Source organism: Daktulosphaira vitifoliae, unplaced genomic scaffold (genome assembly GCF_025091365.1).
Source record: "Daktulosphaira vitifoliae isolate Bord-2020 unplaced genomic scaffold, ASM2509136v1 Scaffold_1, whole genome shotgun sequence".
Lineage (NCBI taxonomy): Eukaryota > Metazoa > Arthropoda > Insecta > Hemiptera > Phylloxeridae > Daktulosphaira > Daktulosphaira vitifoliae.
Genome location: NW_026099572.1, coordinates 33,387,839 through 33,411,434, shown reverse-complemented (window position 1 = coordinate 33,411,434; position 23,596 = coordinate 33,387,839). Strand labels below are relative to the sequence as shown.

Sequence of the window (23,596 nt, the reverse complement as noted above, 5' to 3'; positions counted from 1 at the left end):
AAACATTTTTGATGGCCACAATTCCTCCTTGTTTATTACATGAACTAATGCTGTGCCCTCCCTCAATTTTCCAATCGTCCGCAATTTCATTCTATACGTTCACTAAACGAAAAAAAAAATGTTTATTACTCGTCCAATCACCCGCTGATTAACTGAACGTCATCGAAATTGCCAATTGGATAAGCCTTGCGTTATACAATCATTTATAATACCAATGATTGTAATATAATTGATTACACTCCAGGTAATCGATTAGATACTTGGCGATTTTTAAAATATTAAAGAATTAAAAACCTTCATTTATTTATTTATTCCAGTAAATTAATTTATAATATTCTACCAACAGTAAAACGCTACAGAAAATTAAAACTTTTGTTAAGAAAGTTGCAAAGTAATCACAAGACAAAACGTTGTTGTCATCTTTTCTTGAGCTTATACATGTGTAATTTTTTATAAGTTTTGGGAAAACTACAAAAAGTGTGGCATATAAAATTTGCCAAAACAATAATGTAATAATGAGTTCGTTATTGTTCTGATAGTGTTGTTAACTTATTTCTTTGTTTTTTATAATGGCCGAACACACACTTGCTCGTAAAATATTTTCAAAAATAAGAAATTTAGGTAGTTTATTAAGTTGAGCAAGTTATCCGGAACAAGAGTTTGTAATTTTCAATTTTGATACTCAGAACAAGTTGAAAATTCAACGACCTTGTTCATAAAGTATTTCTAATACACAATGTATGAAGAGTTATTATAAATCTGCCCCTATTTATGACTCGGCGAGTATGGCATAATAATTATTATTATACAGTAGCCGCCCTTAATCTAACTTTCCGGCGCTTTGAATAAACACAAAACACTTAAATATATACAATGGCTGACGGTTGAATAAGTTCTACCCACGTGCGTTGCATTAAAAATTACTACTTATACCTATACACGACAAAACTACCACAAGAATGTTAAAGTTATCATTATTTTCAATGGTTGAGCCCTGTTACGGTTGAGAACATCGGGCCGTCTTGCATTACTGGTTACTAAATGAAAAGTAAAAAAAGCTCGGTTTTTTAAGTACGGCTGGTGAATATTCCATTTCCTTAAACATGCGACTTTTAAACGAATATTATCATTTTATAAATTAAATTGTGATGATTTGATGAACGGGTCAACAATATTTACTTGTTCTGTTTTCCAGATATACTATGTAACCCGTTTAGAAACCGTGTCGGCCGCAGGTAAATCGTGTTAAGCATTTTATAATAACAATAACAATGTGATTTTTTGTGCGTGTGTTACCTGTCTGTGTGCTGATATTCGTAACACAATAATTAAGACAATAATATAATTATTTGTGTCACGCGTTTCTCCTATTCCGCCATGTTATTATATTGCCTAACCGAAACGCCTTCTTCGCTTTTAGAAAACCTCGCTCTCATGTCTCATCTAACCCCCACTACTTTTGGGATGAGTAGACTGTATTTTTTATTCACACTTGAGCATCAACATCACATGAAATAAATGACTCTTGAAACGTATTCTGATAGCTCTCCAACGTCACAACGTCTCCACATCGCTGCTGATGATTAAGAATGATGGAATTTTGGATGGAAATGGATGGAGTCGAGGGTTTTCCGGACAATCGATATCAACAGAATTTCGCTGTGGACAGGGAAAGACAAAACTGTACGATAAACCCTACAGGATTCCAAATGGGTACACTAGAATGTATGCATTGTCAGGTCATAAACCTTTACGAGGACAAATGATTATACTGAAATTGAAAATAGAAAAAAACTGCCGTTTACCCTTTTTTTCTGGAATTGAATCTATCGAGTAACGCCAATATTTTTTTTCTTGGTTTTAATTAACACGGTTCCAATGAATTTTCTAATTAAATAATACAATAAAATTTAACGTGCGATGAATTATAAATATTTATTCTGTACAATCAACAATAACAAAAATAAATTATTACTTCCAAGGTTTTTGTTCATTACAATCGACTTCTCTAGTTCTGTTAACTCGTGTTGTCATCTAATATGAACTTCGTTGTTGATGAATAAAAGAGCAATATCTGGTAGAGTGTCGGTTGTACTTGAAAACGTGAGTAGATTAATAAAACTGGATTTTAAAGTAAACATATTCTGAGGACGATATTAATATTATAATCTATAATAAACCACAGACACTACCCTTTTTGGGTTGAACCAAAATTTTATGATGAATTTTATTCACTACGGCAAAAGATATTTCAAAGCATTTGTGGTTAATTTATTGATTACTATACTTAATGTCTGAAAGAAACATTATCAAAATGTTAATTTGGTTAGAGTAAATTTTATACATAGTAGATTCTAAACAGATATACTTTAATGGAAAATTTATTTCAGGGCCATAACGGTAAGACACGAAATTTACGAAAGATCTTATGTACTTGATGTTTTAATATAAAATACTCTTTAATGTATAATATAATTATAAACTTACAAATCTCATTCTGTTTCTTTTTTAGAAATGAAACAATTTTTAGTACAAAATTTAGTAGGCCATTAATTTTGAATTAAATGTAAGCAGTGGTTTGCATTATTCGCCTTAGGTAGAGTTTGCGTAGACACCCGTAAAATATTATTAAAAACCAATTTTATCTCAAACCATATTTGTTCTTGAGTGGTTTCTGCAAAATAAAATAAGATCTTAAAATTATACCTGAAATTAAAATTTTCCTTTTTTGTTTGCCAGGAAGTGGTCATATCATACGTTTCAGAATCATCTGAGTAAAATATTTGGAAAGCAGATACATTCATTATATTGCGTTTTTAGTCGATCGTTTTTAAAATACAAAGTTCTATTCCTGATAACTTTAGAACTGCTATTAGACATGTGTCAGGGCGAGACAACATATATCTGAAATATTCAAACCTCATACTGATATAATTAATTCAGATCAAATGTTTAATGTAAAATAATTTCCAAACCTTTCTATTTCACTATGTTCCCCAAAAAAATATCTCACTCCTAATGGAGTTAAATGCACTATCCAAAAATACTCAGTAAAAAGTCACTTGGCTTCGAAATAACAAACAATTATTTTGTTTAATACGAAAAGGAAGTACATTTAACAAAAAGAATATACGTATTTTTAGATGAAACCGTTTAATAAATCTAACAAATTGAATAATTGTTCAGATGTTATTTGAAATATGTACCATTTTGCAATGAGAGAATTTTTATTAAATTTTAAGAACAATAATGTTGTTAAAATTTAATTCATCCGAGAGTGATGAGATTACTTATTTAAATAAAAATAAAGTTTTGTTTCCTTTGTAAATAATTTTATCTTCTATGAAAATTAAATGTGACATTAACGTAACTTTTGCTTTATGTAATAAAATATTTTAATATTTTTTTAACCTCTACAATGAAAAAATGCATTATTTTAATATAAACCTGAAGATAATATAAATTTATTACTCCAACAACAAGTGAGGCTTTTTCTTCTTTATTGTCATAACATACTAAGAACCCCATGAGGAGTTCTAATGAAAAAATCTTATTACCATGCTAGCTATAATAAATAAGTAGAAAAACATTTATCTAGCAAAAACTATTACAGCAGCAATATATAACTTCTTCTTTCAATGCAATAAGCATCTCAAAAGGTTTAACTTACAGAAGTCATTAGATAAATTTACTTAAAATAAATATTTTATGGCTTAATCACTTGAGATTAGTGTAAATTGAAAATTATAATTAATAATAAGATAAGCCAATCTTATTAGACTATCGTATTATCGTCTTCAAATTAATCTTATAATTCTGATTAAACTTATTGTTATCTGTAGTTTATTAATGACTATATATAATACTTTTGTTAAAATGTAATAAATATTCTAAATTAAATCTGAAAGATAGAGTGGATTTTATACAATGGAAATAGCTTCAAATTGTAGAAATTTGTATTTAAAAATTCATTTATATTATTTTGAAGTTTAAAATTATTGTTTTTCTAATGATTTTTATTTTAACATCGATTTTATGTAAATGTTGTCAAGTTTGTCCAGATTTGTAGTTTTACCCTAGGGGGTCAAATTTGAGGTAAAATAGTACAAGCTCTTAGGATCGTATTCCATTTGAGGATCTAACTCCTATCCTAGCCCTCTCCAAAGTCATTAGAGGTTCTGTAAGTTCTATAAATATATTAATTAATAATGTTATGTTATGATCCTTGTTGTAAGTAAAAGGTTTAATTAATTTTAATTTTTAATCTTTTAATCTTTGTGTTAACAAAGCTAATACAATATATAATGATGTTAGTGATTATTATAATTGAAAACGTTCCGATCATCTGCTATGCTATACTTCGTAATTATATAGAAACCGCCTATTCCTTGTCGTCGACCTTTAATGAATAAACCGCATACGACGACACAACCCTTATAATAGCTTCATAATACGCGTGTGCTCCTATATAGTTTTCTGTCACAGTTATTCCCATCGTTTTATCACATATATAAGAACATACAAGTAAGTTCTTGTGAATAATCCTCAATTGTACACAGTACAAAGAGTATTCACACTCTTTAATTGCTTGCATTGAACTATACATTCGCCTTTTTTTTCTGTTAATTGATCTTCTTGTAATTTAGTAATTGTTAACTTCTTCTTCTTCTTCCTCGCCTTAACCCCAACTCCTTGGGGTTGGCCACCCTTATCCTAAACTTCCACTTGACACGATTTGCCACATCATCTACGCTCACATCATCAGTCCTCATATCGCATTCAATAGCATCCCTCCATCTCTTTTTTGGTCTTCCAATTTAGTAATTGTTAACTGGATTCTTAATTACTAGTAAAGCACGTCCACGACACAAAGTATGAACTTTTAAGAGGCGTTTATTTTTAATAAATATTAAATGCGTATAGTATAGATAATAATTTGACGAAGAAATTACTGTTTTACAATGTCATTATTGTAGAATATAAAGTCTTGTGAAATACACACAATGTTATTTAAAAAATAAAAATAATCTATTTCAAAACTATATGCAATACAATAAATTGTTATTGTGTGAAATCTTGCAAAAAGTTAATGTCTATTATAATGTAATTCTTCTTTTTTTATTTTTCCTTGCCATCATTGCGTTTAACTACCTCGGGTTAATTATAATGTAATTATAAAAAAAATTTATTTTATCTACAATTGAATTATAGATAGATGTTATAATAACCAGTTTGTGACTCTTAATATATGATAAATATCATAGTCAATTATAACTGTCTATAATTTTGAGTCATATCAAAGAAGCCAGTTGAACATGTTATTTCAAAATTAAATTTCCTCAAAAACTCAAATTTATAGGATTTAATATAACTGAAAGAACTGTGTTTAGTTTCCTATAATATGGTTATAAAATAAAACCTTCAAAACCACCAATATATATCGTGTATTCTATTGTGATTTAAAAATTANGGATTTAATATAACTGAAAGAACTGTGTTTAGTTTCCTATAATATGGTTATAAAATAAAACCTTCAAAACCACCAATATATATATCGTGTATTCTATTGTGATTTAAAAATTAGTCAATCAAAACTCTTTTATAAAATAAGAAGTTATGAAAGAGTTGGTTTTTATGATTAAAATGTAGTTTTTTACTTAACAGTTTAATGAAGTAAGTAATGAATTAACTTTCCTCGTAAAAAATATATCAGATTTATTATGTTAAAACCCAAAATTTAACCGTAACTTATTCAAAAATAGAAAATACTTAATTAGAATATTACGTTCCAAGAAAATTTTGTGACAAATATGAAGCTAAAACTTTTTAGTTGGCTAATTTCATGAACCTGTTATTTTTCATGAAATAATACTTTTTTTGTGACGTTTGATACTTGAAAACTTTTTTACATTTTAAATTAATTAAACTAACTAATTTTCTTTTATTCCGAAAACATTTCATTATGTTATATTTTAAAAGTATATTTTTTACTGATAAATACAAAACATCAAATTAATGGCTATAAACACATTTAAAAATGTCTTAATATTTTATCAGAGAAAATTTTAAACATCTTCATGATTTCTTTTTAAACAATGGACATAGAACTTTTTTTGTATTAATATCTCTAAATATTCCTGGTGGTTTTTTGTATTGTTTTAATATATTCTGTATATTTTTTACGAAATGTACATAATTATTCCTTTGGTCATTTTTTATTGAAGTCAATTTCAGTTCATAAATATCTTACATATATCTAGTGTACGTACAATAAAACATTATTAAAAACTCATTTTTCCTTTTCAAAGCAAAAATAAATACCGTTTGTGTTCAGTATACATTCATTATGAAAGGTATTTTAATGAGTTTCATTTATATATAACCTTTTGAGACATAAAAAATAATAATTATAAAAATGCATAGTTCCGACAAAATGAATTAATATAAAATATAATAACCAATATAATTAATTTCGTTGTTGTTTAATCTTTAAATGAATAAATTCATAAAATCAATTAAAACTTTATAATATGAATTATAATTAATATATATGGTTTAGAACTTTTTACACGAGCACCAAAAAATTATGAGGATTCATTATTTATTAATTACGATTAACTATTAGATGATTAAAAAAAATTATTATTTGAATATTTTTTGTAATCATTAACTAAGTTTTTTATAAAATCTCATTTTTAGTATTTCGGTGATAAATAGAGCTAGGAATTATATGCATTTATAAACTCAGGAGGTTGTGCAACTATGTCATAAGATTATATAGTAGCATAGAGATATTTTTCATTTTAGGGTAAATAACAACCCCTAATCACCCTAATACTATAACGTCAGTAATAACACATTTCTAGTTTTCAAATTAATAAAAAATTGTGTTATCTGTGTTTAGAATAACTTAAAATTTATAAATGCATATATTCCTAGCCTTAGTAATAAATGCATGAGTTCAAATATCATTTAAAGTATGCATCATAACGACGTATTAATTATCATAAACCAATAAATCCATTGAGTTTCTTAGCATAATCGATTTAAATATTAAATTTTATTGTACTAAACTGTGATAGTTAAAAAATAAACGGGAATTCAACAGCCATTAATTTTTATTACATAATCATTAAACAACTTTAAAATATTGTTTACAAAGCATGATTACCAAGACAAAATATAACTATTTTTATAATTTTTTTAAATTATATTAACATTCACATTTAAGAGCATTATTTATTATTTTGACAAATAGTATACAATGAATAAGTAAGCCACTATTGTTTATTGAACTAGCAATGATATGCAAATCGTTTAATAAATTAGATAATATTTAATTACATAAAAGTTTAAAAATATGAATCTTTAAAATTATTTTTAAATTATACAACATGATCCTACAGGATAACAATATCGTTAAAAGAATTTCGAACACTTTTAAGTAAATAAAGTGATACAATAATTTATCTTCGCATTATTTTTGTAAAGACAGTTAAATGTTTAATAATCAAAATTCACTGATATTTAAACCATAAATTATTTAAAAATCATAGTTATCTATAATATTATACATGTATTTTGTAATGTTAATACTTAAATAATGTTTAGCTTTAATGCTAAGATGAAAAGATATTAATGTTTCCATGGTATGCGTATTATTTTTTTTTTTTGAACCTGTCCATATACATTCTCAGCTCTCACTGGGCTCTTACTTTGATAATATTTATGTTAAAAAACACTATTGAAGTCTAGTATTATCACCTTATAATAACGTTGAAAAATCTTCAATTTTTGAATTTTAAAAAATATTTCAAATTACGGAAACGTAAAAATATTACGGTATTTTAAAGTTACTGTAACTTTTTTTTTAATAAATTTTTAGTACAGTATACTAGAGACAATAAGCCTCCTTTTGGTACATTTTTTGGGAAAATTTGATTCAAACAAATATGATTCCAGGAAAGATTTGCGTGCAAGAGATCGTCCATACTTGTAAACATTATTTTATTTTTATTTATATATATACATGTAAATTATCTTTAATCAAAATAATAAATTTTATTTCAACGAAAACGTTACATTATTAATGATTATTACTATAATAAATCAACCAGCCTAAATTTAAGTATACATAAACTTAAAAAATGAAAATTTTAGTATTTATTTTCATAGAAGTTAGTTTTCATATTTATAATACTAAAGCGTGGTTTAATACATTCTTAGAAAGTTCATAAAATATTTACCTTTTGAACCAAAAGTTCTTAAAATTTTGCTTCACCGTGTTTTTTTAAATTTATTTTCTTAGATCTTAAAAAGCTAAGAATGTGGTTTGTTTTATAAATACTTAAACAAATAAAAAGAGCATTTCAAAATTTTTTTCAGCATTATCAATCACAGTAAACTTACTTTTCAAGTTATTTAATTAATTTTTTAATTCATTATACTTTACACCTGTTTTTGAAACCCAACCCAACTTTTATAAAAATGTTCTGTATTTTTTGACCTATTTTTTTTTTAACTTTCTCTTTATTTGTATATTTACAATATAACAATGCGTACAATAAGAAAATTTGTTAAAGTAATCTTTTTGATCTATTAAATACAAATTTTAATTAATTTAACAAATACTAACATTGATTTAAGTTATACAATTGTAGCTTAATATTGGTATCTATTGTATGAAAACTGTATTATAACAGATATATTGATAGCAAGTGAGATATTATTGAAGGAAAGTTTTACAAAACTGCAACGTCAGTGTATTGTAAAGTTCCAAAATAGTGCACCAGCATCATAAAGTAAAGAATCATTTATTCTTAACGCGTGTGTATGTCATCACCATCAAGTTATATAAACAAGACTGGAATTTGAACAGTATTACTTTTGACGCACTAATCCGTATAAATGCTTTAAGTCGTGTTCTTTATACTTTTTTTAGTTATGAAAAAAACGCTCCAAAATCTCAAATTAATTTTTTTTTTTTCATTTTTTCAGTCATCTCACGAAAACTACTAGTTATGAGGATCCCAGAACTGATTTAATTGAAGAAAATCCTAAACCTAGATTAGTCAACTTAAGGAGACATCCAGAATTAGGGTTTGGATTTGTGGCCGGAAGTGAGAAGCCAGTTATAGTTAGGTAAGTAATAATTTAATTGTAATTTTATACAGTTAAAATATTTTTTTAACACAAATTACACTGCAACAACTTCTTGGTAAAGTCAACAAATTTTTCATCAATATATGTACAATCATTTTTTTTGTTACATTAATAGTATTTTTTTTTATTATTTGAACTATTTTTTTTTTTTTGCTAATTTAATAATATATTTGTTAAGTAGATCAATTTGTTTTTTTCTAGTCAAAATAACAATTAAATTAACAAAAAACTATGATTTATTAAAAATTGAATAAGTATTTTGATAATGTATTTGTTAATTTTATTGTAGTAGTTTTTTCAGTATAAATTATATTTCATAACATATAATAGTATAATTTATAGAGTAATAGATTTATTATTAATTAAATTTCTTCTAAAATAATAATTATATTACATTTTTTTTTTTGTCCAACATTATTTATTTTTGAATTAGAAGTAATTGAATTATTTTTAAATATATCCTTTGTATCCTCCATATATGCATTGACTAAAAATATAACGCGGATGCTACTATTATTTATCATTAGACTATTCTCTGCCATACTCCTTCTATCTATGTAAAAAATTTGAATAAAACCCAAAAAACTGGTTCAAAGACCAATAATATTCCTAATTAGATCATTTTCATTAAAAGCTAATTTAAGTGTATATTGTCATCTAAAAAAATTAAGTTGACAATAAACAATAAGACGCAATAGAAACCCTTTTCCTTGCTTACTGAATACTCTATATAAGGGATGAAATGAAAAATTATTTAACAATTGATAAATCTGGAAATATATGTAACTAAAAAATCTAAAAATAATGTTTTGAAATAAATTTTATTTTGTAAGTAATTGAGCGTGTCATCCGTTTTACTATAATAATCATATGGACTAGCATATGATTATCATTAAAGTAGTATTTGAAAGAATCCAAATAAAATAATAGCTTTAAATTTAAAAAATGTTCTGCTAAATTTATAAACTTTTGAACGGAAGTGAACTTGCAAAATAGAAATTAAGTTATTGGTAATGCCGGATTCAGAACTTTGGAGGATATAAGCAAATGATTTTTCTTATGCATTACACTCCTTCCCATATAATAATAATACTGGACAAATAACCAAAACGTTTCATCAAATCAATTAAATATATATTGAGATAAATTCAAAAACTTATTCTGTCAAAGTTGACAAATTAAGTAATTATCTATATATAAACATCATAAATTATTGAGTTGTTTAAAGAAAATTTCATATGAATGTTAAAATATTAGTACCAGGATTTCATAAGAATCATTTATAGGTAATATCTTATTAAATAATATAAACATCATTAGTGGCCACAGTCTGGCGGCTACATGAAAATCGTTAGCGAGACACTACATCACTGGACACCTTCAGAAATTATAAATTTTTCGTATGAATTCCTGGTATTAAATTATGATATTTATTACAAAATGGCAAAATCTATCTAAATTATTAATTATGTAGTAAAGTACCTCATTAGTACCCCTGGTACGAATTTTAATTCATCGTTGTTACGGGAACATATTTGAATTTTTATCAAGAGCTGTCTTACATAGATCGTACCTTGTTAGGTATAGGGTTTAACTCTACAATATACCTCATAAAACTAGTTACGCGTTTAAGATAAATTTTGATTAGGTAGTAATAATAAATGTCCTTATGTTTAAGTTCTTTTCATGAAAATACTTGAGCACATCACTTTATGAAATATATCTTAGAGTTTGTTCAAGAACCCTAAGCAATGCTTGATTTTTATTCCATGTAGATCATAGTTGTATTGATTGATAAATAAAGTATTCATTTTAATAATAGGTAAAAATCATCTTACTGAGATATGATTGCGTGCAATTTAACTATCACAATTTTTCAGACATGAATTATATGTAATCAAAATAAAACCTCTGCTTTTATAAATTGCCTCTGAGTTATCTTTTTCTGAAACTTATTTTTGTTACGACGAACCGTCATTTATACCGTTGATATATTATGTTTATACTTCATATAAATAATATATGTTGTAGTCAGAGGTGCTCCCAGAAGAGTTTCATCCATGAAAAAATAAAATAGATAATCTTAAAAAGACAGTAATAAAAAAATAAGTATAATACTCCAGTGACTATGAGGTGGCCATCCAATGTGATAACCAATCTTGCTGTTCTTTGAAGCTTTTTTTTTTTACCAAAATAATATTTTTTACTGTCGACAAATCATAAAACAACTTATATTTTCAACAACAAAATAATTTGAGGTCTTATTTACAGTTCTGGTTACTGTTAAGATTAAATACACTCAATTGACTAAGTACAATTAAAGATAAGTTCAAATGAAGAACCAATATAAGAGATATTAAACTAAAGTAAATATTTTAATTACTTCTGCGATTTTCTTTGATTAAAATTTAAATATTAACTTTTGAAACCATAATAATTAGAAAATATGAAAAAATAATCAATAATAGTATTATTATTATTTTTATGTTTTCCATATTTTACACAAACCTCAAAACTTCTTAACAATGAATTATACCGTCAATGAGAACTAAGTTCAAATGTGGGAACTCACTTAGTAAATTACTTTGACCAAACTTTTAAACTTTGAACCATTATAATGTGTACATACGCTTCAATTATATAAATAACACTATAATAAAATAATGTCTAAAATTTATTTTTTGAAACTAAAACATGTATTTGAAATAATTCAAAAATTCAGAATATTTATTTGAAATTTCGTTTATTAGTAAAATTATTTTACATATCATCTGAAAAGAATATTTTTGATTTTTAAAACAAAACTACTTAATATATGACAATTAAAAATTATTTATAAACCAGATCAGATATAAATTAAAGACTTTAATTTTATTTTCATTAACTGAATTCACATTTTTTTTTCTTTATTTAATCAATTATTTCAGACTTAAATGTAACATTTAAATGAATTTAAGCTTTTTGGCATTCAAACAAAACTGAAACCAAAAATACTTTATATTTTCTAACAACCTGCCTTTATTTTGCAGCTAAATATCTATAAAAACAATTTGATCTCAATAAAGCAACCTGTACAATATTGTTAGATTTGAGTTTTTATGTTACAAAAGTTATTACATACACTGATATACATACATACATTACTTATATACATTTATTTTATACCAGACGAATTTTCTAAGATTGTTTTCTTGAAATATTATCAATATAATAAGACATTCATACATCTGTTATTAAAAATTAAAAGGGAACTCTTGAGTTTTTGAAAAATTAACAAAAGTTTGGCCCTGAGAAAAATCAATATTTAAAGAATTTTATTTTTTAAATAATACGAGATAGTTATAAGCCTCCAACAGTCAAAGCCTAATGGGAATCAAGAAAAATCTTGACTCAAATATTCTGTAAAAATATTTCTGAAGAATACATTTCTCATTTGTGTTTACTGTTGAAGTTTGTTTTTATATTTTTTTAATGACATTGTCGATATAATTTGTCGCACGTGGAGACCAGGTGTCTCAAGTTGGGTTTTTTAAAAATTATCATATTTTTTTAGGAAAAAAACGATAACCACGGTATTTATTTGAGTGGTTGGGCAAATCATAAATATAATTAATAGTGTAGTTGGTCCTAAACGGTGAAACTTTTTTTCTACTCAAACTATCCCCTAACTTTTAAAGAACGTATGTATTTATATCTTTGATATGATTTTTAGGGAAGTCATACAATTTTAAGTTGTGTATTTAATTTATGTATAAGCTTGAGTTATAAGCTTATATATCAATCATATTGAGTTAAAGTAATAAAAAACATTCTTCTCAATTCAAACTTTAAAGTTTGAAATGAAAATGATCATTGTACAATGAATTATATCTCCAAAATTCAAAAGATATAAAATAAAAAAAAATTATTTGAATTATTTATTTTGTCAAATTCTCTGAAGATCCATTTATATTGTTAAAAATGTGATGAAGGCTGATTTAGAAATAAAATTTTCAAAGGCAAATGAGAATTTTCTCTCACTTAAAAATATTTGTATACAACATACTGTATAATTATCTGATTTTTTTTTATTTTGGGGAAGGCTTAGCTATCAAAACTTTAAAAAAGAAATGGGATTGGTGTAAATTGAAACTAACTAATTACCAAAAACTATAATTTTAACACTTAAGACTGTTTTTACGAATACTTATAAAAAAAGTGTAAAAGTTACATTTGTAATTTTTATGGTTCAATAATTAAAAATACTTTTATTTTAGTAAATAATAAGACAGCATTCAATGTTGTCATATGAATTACATACATTGGTCATATTGTTTCTTGTTATACTAGTATAAATAATTTAGTGGATATATACTAAGAGACTCCCCAAAAATATTCAGATCATAGACATGATTGGCATGCATACACAATTTTATATGATATTGCGTTTTCATTCTAAAAGCTATTCAAAAATAGAACTTTCTAACATCTATTACAAGTTTCAGTGAAGTAATAATCTTTTCAGAACAAAATTACATTACCAGAAAACTGGAAGGTGCTTTACATTGGTTAGTTGCAGTTAATAAAAGTGAAAGTTTTATTGCTCTAAGCTTTTATATAAAAGAAAAAAATAATAATTTTACCCCCAATACGCACAATTGTTTAAGCTTACTTATTGGTAATGCTTTTAAGTATAGTATTAATATATAAAATTATATAAAAGTTTCATCTACAGTTATATCCAGTGTTTAACGTCTAAAAAAGAGACAAAAAAAGTATACTATATATTGATTAGTTTTTTCTAAATAGTAAAGAACAATTTGAAAATGTTTAACAAATGAACCTTGCCTAATGCAAAACTATTTTATTTATAGTAATCTTTGGTGATATAATCACCATTTTTTATTATTTTTGTTTGTTTTTATAAATAAAAAAAGTGTACTTACTTAAATTGGTAGTTTCACTTTGAACCACACATACCAAACTATTGTCAAGTCGATAACGCGTACCTAACTCAAGATATAAACTTTTACACTTTTTTGTAATAAATTATTATGTATGTATGAATAAGTACTTAAATATCCACCTCATCGTTGTCTTTTTTTAGCTTAATAATATATTATCATAAAATTGTTCCGTATTATAGGATCTTATTATCTTATTATCTTGAATTTAATAATACAATATTTCATCAATGTAATGATATAATTTTACAATATATCATCAATATACTTCAGCACTGCATCAAAGCATTCATTATTAATGTCATTAAATTAAAAACAAAAATAACAAAAAACCGAATTCTGAGACATTTTTAGTTGCCGTAGTATCAACTAAAAAAAACGGTAACTTTTGAACCAATTATAATTCCCAATAATGAAAGTTGTTCTAGAAAACAATTTTTTTGCAAGGTGCAATTTTTAATTTGCAGTGAAGGGCTAAATAGTTAAACACAGTATCAAATTTTTGTATATAATAGACGCGCTTTAATATTATTTCATTTATTTACTTTGCATAACAATGTAAAATATGTGTAAATCGGTGTTGAAAAATACTTTTTTATTTTACATTGCATGAAAGTATGTCACGTGCTAATGAACATTGTAAAGAATATAGATTGGTGTTAACAAAAAGCTCACGGCAATATAAAAATCAATAGAATCATCATAAATCGGCAAGACTATATAAACTCCATATTAACATATTTCATAAGTTTAACTCTACTTTCAGAAAACGTCGACGAAACATTTTTCATTAAAAGATATTCTTCACTCTTTTAAACCAAGGAAAATCATGTGATCCACCGCAGTACTGCGTGTGAGACTACCGATGTTTACCTAGACCAGACGATTTTTATCCCTCGTTTTCAATTATTTCGCATTGTGTTTCTATTTAAAATATTATTGACGTCTTTTTGGTTTTTTGATAGCATCGGCTCATGCGGATGTCCTATACATAGGTTATTATAGCCTTAGTACTTAGGTAGACAGTTTTCTTTTTTTTTTTATTCATTCATATCTCGCTTTATCTGCCCTAATAGCATTTACAGGTCTTCTTGAAACGTTACCGCTCTGTGATATTCAATTTCACAATCATTTGTGCACGGCGGTTTTTAAATATACGTTATTATTCAGATTAAGTAGGCACAGGTAACAATAGACCGCAAAAAAAGGAAATGAAAAGGTTCCCTCATTAAAAATTCAGAACTCTTCCGATTCGAGTAGAAAACAGAAAGATTGAAAGAAATGACCATTTGTATTAACATTTCCCGTGACAGTTAAATTTTTTTTTTTAGAATTCAAAACACGTAAATACTACAGAATATAGGGAAGTTAATACTATTTTCACCTTTCATTGACGGGTATAAAAAAAAATTTTATTACAAAGACTTCAATTTTCTAATTAATTTTTTATTCCAGTCTGTAACATTAAAGATATAAATTTATAAAATTTTATTTATGTACTAAACATGTGTTTTATAATTAAACAATATTAATAAGTTATCTGGAGGCTTGAATCTTATGATATATTTTTTTAATAATAGCTCTCACTATTTCTTTTTTGGCTTCTGTTAGTTTTGGGATCAACAAACCTACGTGCTCAATACGAATCGCTGAATTCAAATAAACAATTGTGAATTACTTCAAACGAATAATAACAAAATTTCATAAATACATATATCATATTTTATTTACCTATGCTTTTTGTCAAAAATAAAAAAATATAATAAAACGTAAACACATTTATTCTGTTAATATTAATGTATGAAATACAACTATGTGGGATGATTGTTATATTTTTATTAATATAAAATTATACAATAAAAATACAGCTATAAATAAAGCATTATAAATTATTATTTATATAATAACTAGTTATAAAATTTTAAATTCATATTAATAATAAATTATTATTATTAAAAAACCTAACCCGCATTTCGTCATAATCTTATTTATGTATTTGGAAATAATGTTTTTAATAAAAGATAAAATTAAATAAATCGTTTATTAATATATTCGTAGAATTATATAATAATATGGTATATGATATTATATTGTTTAGTGTATAGATCATTTTATAAATTTATAATTATAATTATAATAATTGTACAAACAATCATCACAAATTTAATAGCACTCCATAAAATATCCATTTTTATTTAACGTGCATAAAATAAATAAATAAAAACCAAAAAATTTACTTCTGAAAAACATGATATTCATTTTTCTGTAGGAATTTTTTTTACTTAAAATTTTGTAGGCGTGTTTTTATAATGATTGGTTGTTTTATAGAGTGTAGTTTAATCACCGGTAATTTTTAAATCACCCATGCATAACTTATTTTATAATGCAAATTCTTAAATTTATTTATTTATTATTCATTAATTTCAAGACAAAAATGACGTACTCTAATACTTTAATTGATTCTCTGGTTTAAAAACATTAGCTCAACGTATTCAACTATACGACACTTCACCTATTTCTAATAATATTGATTTAATTATTATATTCAATAATAATATTGTGGGTATAATATATTATTAATATATATTTAAATTAAAAAAAAAAAACAATTTTTCTATTTGTCTTAATTTTAAAGAATTTTGATATTGAGTAATCGGAGAGTTATTAACTTTGTTTAATTAATGCGTATCATTAGGTTTGTTACTGAAGGCGGACCAAGCGATTCAAAGCTACTACCTGGCGATCAAATCCTTAGGATAAACGATGAAGATGTTCAAAATGGTCTAAGGGATTATGTCATCCAGCTGGTCAGGTCATGTAATGAAACTATTACATTACTCGTGTGCCAACCTCCTCTGGACAATGTGAGTCTTTTATTATCTTTGCTAACTATTTTTGCATTAACTGATGTTTATCATAGTCGGCCAGAAAATCTGCGTTACTCAGTTCGGCAAAAAAAGCCAAGCTCAAGTCAAACCCATCTCGTGTACGTTTCGCCGAAGGTGTACTTGTCAACGGATCGCCATCATGTCCGGTAAGAATAAAAACATTTTTTTTTATATTGTAATAATTTCTTGTTTACAATGTCAAAAATAAGGGTTAATTAACTTATGTAGATTAGGGTGTGTTAAAAATCAATTTATATGTTTTATCTGATAAAATGGACCATTGAGTGTGAATGTAAGTTTATGTCAAGTGGACATAAACAAAGCAACATAAGTGCCAAAGCAAATATTATTCTGAAATAAATTATTAAATATTAAAAATTAAAAATTTACAAAAAACTTATTTAATTTAGTAGTACTTTACTTTACACGTAGAAATGTTTTTAAAGGTATCTGCATTCAGCGGTGGCGATCCCAACATTGCTTTGTTACCTAATGTGCTTAAAGTTTTCCTGGAAAATGGACAAACCAAATCGTTCAAATACGACTCGACGACCAAAGTAAAAGATGTGGTGGCTTCATTACAAAATAAATTATGTATTAAGGCCGGCGAACACTTTGCATTGGTGCTCGAGCAAGTCAAAAGTCTCCGGAGACATAAACTTACTTTGTTGGATCCCGAACACACTTTGGCTAAGGTTTGTTTTTTATTGTGCACAATTTTCTTTTTATTCATTTCAAAGTTTAATCCTTATAACCATTATTGTAGGTAGCATCCAGACCGGGGTCTCATAATTTGAGGTGTTTGTTTCGGGTTGCTTTCGTACCTAGGGATGCCTGTGATTTAGCTCAGAAAGATTTGAATGCGTTTGAATACTTATACTTACAAGTATTAGTTTTACTATAAAAATAACCCAATTTTGCTTACACTATTTACATTGTATTTTGTTTTTCTATTAAGTGCTGTAACGATGTTGTGCAAGAAAGATACGCTCCAGAACTTAAGTATGACATCGCGTTGAGATTGGCAGCGTTACATATTCATCAACATGCTATGGCAAATAATATACCTTATTGTAAGGTCACAGTTAAAGCCATAGAGTAAGTATATATATTTTTATGATGAGAAATTTATATTTGAAACACAAAATTGTGTTATATCAACTTAGTTATAAGCAGATCAAACGGGACGTTTAAAGTGATACATATTTTTTTTGTTAACTTTAGGAGAGAATTCGGATTAGAAAAGTTTGTGCCGATTTCGCTTATGGAATCTATGAAAAGAAAAGAGTTGCGAAAATTGTTGACACATCTGTTAAAACTTAACCAAACAATGACGGGAACTAATTATAAAACACTTACCGCCCTACAAGCTAAGCTCTACTACTTGACTATTATTTCCGAACTTCCTAGTTACGGGGCTAAATGTTTTTCAACAAACGTTCGTGTAAGTTTCGTAAAATTGCTTTGATTTTTTGCGAGCTAAAACCTTATTAGAACTTTGACAATTGTATATTATTTACAGGATTGTAATTTAGAAACAGTAATATTAATTAGTCCAAAAATGGGAATAAGTCAAATTGTGGGATTACGTAATAGTATGGTAAGCTTATGATTTTAAAAACTAGTATCAAATTAAATAAAAATAAATATATTTTAAAAATAGTATGTTACTTAATTTTTGTTGAAATTTATATAAAATGTTGCCTTTGTTATTGATTATGATATATAATAGTTTATGATATAAACAACATTTCAAATTTTCAAATAAAATATAAACATTTATTTTCCATTTATCTTACACATTTTTTAAAATTCACTAAAATTATTATATTTATAATTAAATACAAAACAAAAAACAGAACGAAATGTCAATAGATTGTAAAGTTTCAAAATGAGAGCAAAATGTATTTCCAAAAAATGTACTAAACCAAAACTAAAAAGTGGGTTTATTTTTTAAGCCTTTTAAAATATTTAGTCATGAAAATAATCTTATTAAAATTTGTGGAATAGAGAGAAGTCCAAAAGTTGTAACGTTCTTTCTAATCAAATTATACAGTATGATTTTTAAATGCCAGAATCTATTGTATATAAATTATATCAGTCATAATTATTTTTAATATATATAATACAAAACTATTTGTTTTAATGTTTTTTTTTATATATTAATAGCCAGTTCCTTTAGCAGACATAGAACAAGTTACTATGATAAAAGTACAAAAAGAAGATCAAATTTCTAGTAAAGTCACATTATTTTTACAAAATACTATACAAAAGGTGCTATTTTTATTTTATTAAATTTATTAACTTGAATAGAATGCTCAATAAAAATGATGTTTATAGGAAGTTAGCTTTTGTATGGAAGATCGTGACGCAGACGAATTTATTCTTGTGATCAAAGGTTATTTTAAACTCCTGATGGCTTTGTCTTTGCCCATAGATAGGGAGAACGATTCTTCAATAATTGATAGTGGTACGTATGGTAAAAATGTTGCTGCATTATCAATTTATGTCGATAATATTTGAATGTTTTAATTTTCAGCGCCTCAATATTACTCACATCACATTGTCAAACCGTCAATTTGGAGTTATGAACCATCTACTATAAATGCTAATGAACAAGAAAAACTAACTAATTTTGCGTTCAGTCCTATGTATACGCCATTTAATCGTGATATGGTATGTTCATTTTTGTAAAGTTCTTTTTCTACGATGTTTTAATTTTTTTTTTTAATAAACAATTTAAAAATTATTTAGTTGAAACCAAATGATTATGGGTCGCTCAACAAAACTATATGGGCGGGTATGCAAAATGGAAATGTGGATAAAAATATGAATACCATGTAATAAATTTAAACAGTATTATTTATTTAATATAATTTTTCAATAAACTCGATACTAAATATTTTTAATAGGTCTTTAAAAAGGCCACCAAATGGTCATATAAGTTTCAATTTGAATGGTGATGCCAAAAATAAAAGTGGAATTGACGTTCAAAGCGTGGTGTCTATGGAAATATTAGAAGGTAACGACCAATCAGCGGAATTACATAATGAAGAAGTTTTGAAAAGAGTGGCTGAAATGCAACAACTAGTAGAAAATTCTGAACAATATCTAAACAGACACCAACGAGAATCAAGTGACTCGGATGGATCTCACATATCATCTGATGGTTCAATATCGTTGCCCCCACCACCTCCTCATTTAGGTCAACTAAAACATAGTGACTCCTTACTATTATTAGCTCAAGTATGTTAAAAATATTTTTTATTATTTATTATTATTCAAGTCGTCTCAAAAATAATAATTTTGAATATTTGAAATTGTAGAAAGGTTCTGAAGACAGTATAACTGCTGCAGTCCAAGCACTTAACTTGGGAGATATGGAGAGCGATACAGAATCTATTAATACTCCTTCAACAAGTCCTTCTCATCGTGGTCGTAATTCTAATAGGGATTCTGATATAAGTTTTGGATTGCATAGCCCTGAGGGTCTTGTCGCTTCATCCGGTCACGAAGCTCTTCAAGTAAATATATATTTTCTAATTAGAAAAATTATTAGTTATTAAATATATACAAATAAAAACGTATTGCTATTATTAATAAATATAGGAACTGTGGAAAAATTTACAAGAAGATAATAGATCTTTGCCAAGAAATAGTTTATACTTAGAGCCAGATCTCATTGATTTAACATTGTTACCACCACCCACAGATAAATTAAAAGTCAACAATGACCAAACTAATGGATCGACTGCATCAGCAGGTAATCCATGTAGTTTACCGCCTACCTTTTTCGCGGACTACGACCACAACAATCAACAAAACGCTTCAGATAGATTTTTAGGTATAATTTTTAATCAATTATACTCGTTGATAATGGAATTATAAAATTAACTATCTTCATTTATAACATTTATAGATTCAGTATTAGACCAAGGATTTAAGAATAATTCCAATTTAATGAATTTAGACTTAGAGTCATTTTTAGCCACTATGACCATACCACCACCTCCCCAGACTAACGGAAAGCAAGAAGAAAAACAGGGAAACGTATTGACCTCAGAACAAATATCATCGTTCATAATACCTCCTCCTCCTAAACCTGCTTTACAAACGTCATCCATAAAGTCTTTTGAATCAACTAATTTACCTCCCTTGTCTACTAACTTACCACCCGTACTAACTAATTTACCTACTAACATACCATCTGTGAGCCAATCGCAAAAATATCAACCTGTTATGGTCACTGGTAATCACTCTGTAAAACCTCAGCCGTTACCTACTACTGTGCAATTTGAAGATACCCGAAACATTCATGTCACCTCGGCTAGTTCTGTCACTACTCCAGACGGACCTAATGCCACTAACGAGAAAAATTTGCCGGGATTTTCATGCTGTTCTAAAACTAAGCCACGTAGCCCTGATAACCAGCAACTACCATTTTTACCTACAAGAGCCCAAAATATGACTCTCCCGCGAGTCAAACCGAAAGTACCTCCAAGGATTGACTCCACTTTGTCTACAAAACCTCCTCTTCCGCCAGCTCCTTCTCAGGTATTATTAACAACATTTGTAATAACCTTACATTTAATATAATATGCATATTATTAATGAATAATTTTTAGGAAACCCTCTCGCGAAACGGTAGTATTAGTAGTAGTTATACAACACAGAGGGATGCAGTATCGGTTATAAATGAATTAATTGATCGATTGAACGAGTTTAGTGAACAGTGTAACGCTGCTCAAGCACAAGGAGGTGGCACACAATTAGACGAAAGCAAATTTCAGGTACGTTCAAAAATATAATATATTTTCTCATCATGAAGTACTCAATTTGAACGTAATAATTTTTACAGGAAGCTAAAGACATACTGTGTCAAGAAGCTAGGCAGCTAGTGACATCGTCAAAAATTCTTATACGATGTTACATGAACCCTAAAAGTCCTGAATTTCAAACCAATCTATCACAATGTGTAACGCAATTACGTCGGATGACAGTACTTAGTGGAAATATGACAAAACATACGTCATCGCCACTGCAAACTCGTAACCTCATACTTAAAGTAACTGACGTACTACACACGTTCCATGGTCTACTAGTGGACACTGACGTTTGCACGGAAACACTAACCAAGCACGCCGAAGGATTGGCTAACGTATTAGCTAAACTGTTAAGAAGTCTGAGGGTATTTTCACCATGACGATAGAATGCGGTGGCCCGAGCATAAGAAAATCGGTTCCCATCGCACTTTCGTTTATTGTTAAATATTATTATTGTTATTTTTTATTTTTTGTTAACCTACCAAAAAACTTGGAGTAATTTATTTCTATTTCTTTTTAAAAGAAGTATAGACATTTTATTTTATAACATCAAGTTAAAATTAACAAATCTATAAAAAAAAATGTGACTTGATCTATACATGTAAATAGAAACAACAACACAACGAAGTTTATTTACTCTTTGTAAATTCCAGTTGTTTAATTTATGCTCAACACATCACAAATATCAAACAATTTAATACAAAAATAATAATACTAACCTCCAATGCACATCGAAAAACAATTAAATAACTTTGTAAACTTAAATTAAAACTAGTTTTAGTAAAAAAAAAAACTATTAAAAAAAAATTATAACATTCAAATTAAAATTTTTCGCCATTGTTTACAAAAAAAAAAATGTCATTATTATAAACTGATTTTAACTCTCAACAAAAAAATTAATTTAACGATTACACCTTTTGTGATTTCGAAATCACACGTCAACAAGTCACATCAAGTATTTTTTTTTTTTACCTGCACGAGTGAAGACTAAGGTAATGCTGATCCGTTACAAGTCTAAAGAAATTTATCAAAATACGATGTGGATTGGTGTTATTATTGCATACTTTTGGATTACTTGTTATATTTTTATGTAACAAAAGTCTAGTCAATTTTTTTTATTAAGTTGATTAGTTAGATAATATTTGTTTTTTTTTATCATTATGCTAGAGTATACGTCAATTATTTAAGATATTATTCGCGATACACAAAAAAGTCGTCAAATTATTTCTCGTGTTTTAAAAAATTAAATATATTGCTCTAGTATCCTAGTAAAATCAATTTTTTGATAATATATAATTTTTTAAAAATAACAAAATTTAAAATATTCGTATAGCTTTGTATCATATAATTTAATTATTTTCATTCCTTTTAGTATGTAAACATGGGTTATTACAGTTAATTTTCATTGCAATAACAAATTATTGCGATGTCAAAATCATTTATTATTATTATTGATGAAATGTGTATTAATTTGTATAATGAATTTAATCGAAATGTAATATTAATTACCCGTACTCGTTATATATGTGTGAAAATTATATTTTTCTTTTTGTATGGAATTTCATATTTTGCAACAAATAAACACAGTATTATTATTATAATTGTAAAAAATCGATTTGATGATTCTGTGAATCTTACATGAAAATAATACATTTATAATGTTTACATATTTTAAATGCGTTTTTATTTTTTACTTTTATTTTATTTTTTACTCTTGATAATATTTTTAAAAAAAGAATCACGTTATTGTCATTCTAGGCTTCAGTAAGTTTTAATCCAG

The 23,596-nt window shown here is 26.5% G+C and overlaps 1 protein-coding gene across 4 annotated transcripts in view; it reads left to right on the top strand.

The window, feature by feature from the left end:
* Positions 1-23,485, top strand: part of LOC126894254 (FERM and PDZ domain-containing protein 4) — a 71,424-nt gene extending 47,939 nt beyond the window's left edge. For 2 of the 4 annotated variants that reach the window (XM_050665132.1, XM_050665133.1), the window contains exons 3-21: positions 1,196-1,235; positions 8,998-9,141; positions 16,801-16,969; positions 17,026-17,139; positions 17,440-17,688; positions 17,760-17,879; positions 17,952-18,091; positions 18,218-18,437; positions 18,516-18,593; positions 19,163-19,267; positions 19,334-19,463; positions 19,533-19,669; positions 19,748-19,833; positions 19,906-20,239; positions 20,320-20,517; positions 20,603-20,837; positions 20,913-21,547; positions 21,619-21,783; positions 21,852-23,485. In XM_050665132.1, the coding sequence (XP_050521089.1) occupies positions 1,196-1,235; positions 8,998-9,141; positions 16,801-16,969; positions 17,026-17,139; positions 17,440-17,688; positions 17,760-17,879; positions 17,952-18,091; positions 18,218-18,437; positions 18,516-18,593; positions 19,163-19,267; positions 19,334-19,463; positions 19,533-19,669; positions 19,748-19,833; positions 19,906-20,239; positions 20,320-20,517; positions 20,603-20,837; positions 20,913-21,547; positions 21,619-21,783; positions 21,852-22,196 (3,644 nt within the window). In that variant the 3' untranslated portion in view covers positions 22,197-23,485. The remainder of the gene's footprint in view (positions 1-1,195; positions 1,236-8,997; positions 9,142-16,800; positions 16,970-17,025; positions 17,140-17,439; positions 17,689-17,759; positions 17,880-17,951; positions 18,092-18,217; positions 18,438-18,515; positions 18,594-19,162; positions 19,268-19,333; positions 19,464-19,532; positions 19,670-19,747; positions 19,834-19,905; positions 20,240-20,319; positions 20,518-20,602; positions 20,838-20,912; positions 21,548-21,618; positions 21,784-21,851) is intronic. The other 2 variants (XM_050665130.1, XM_050665131.1) reach the window with 1 other exon arrangement.
* The last annotated feature ends 111 nt before the right edge of the window (positions 23,486-23,596 follow it).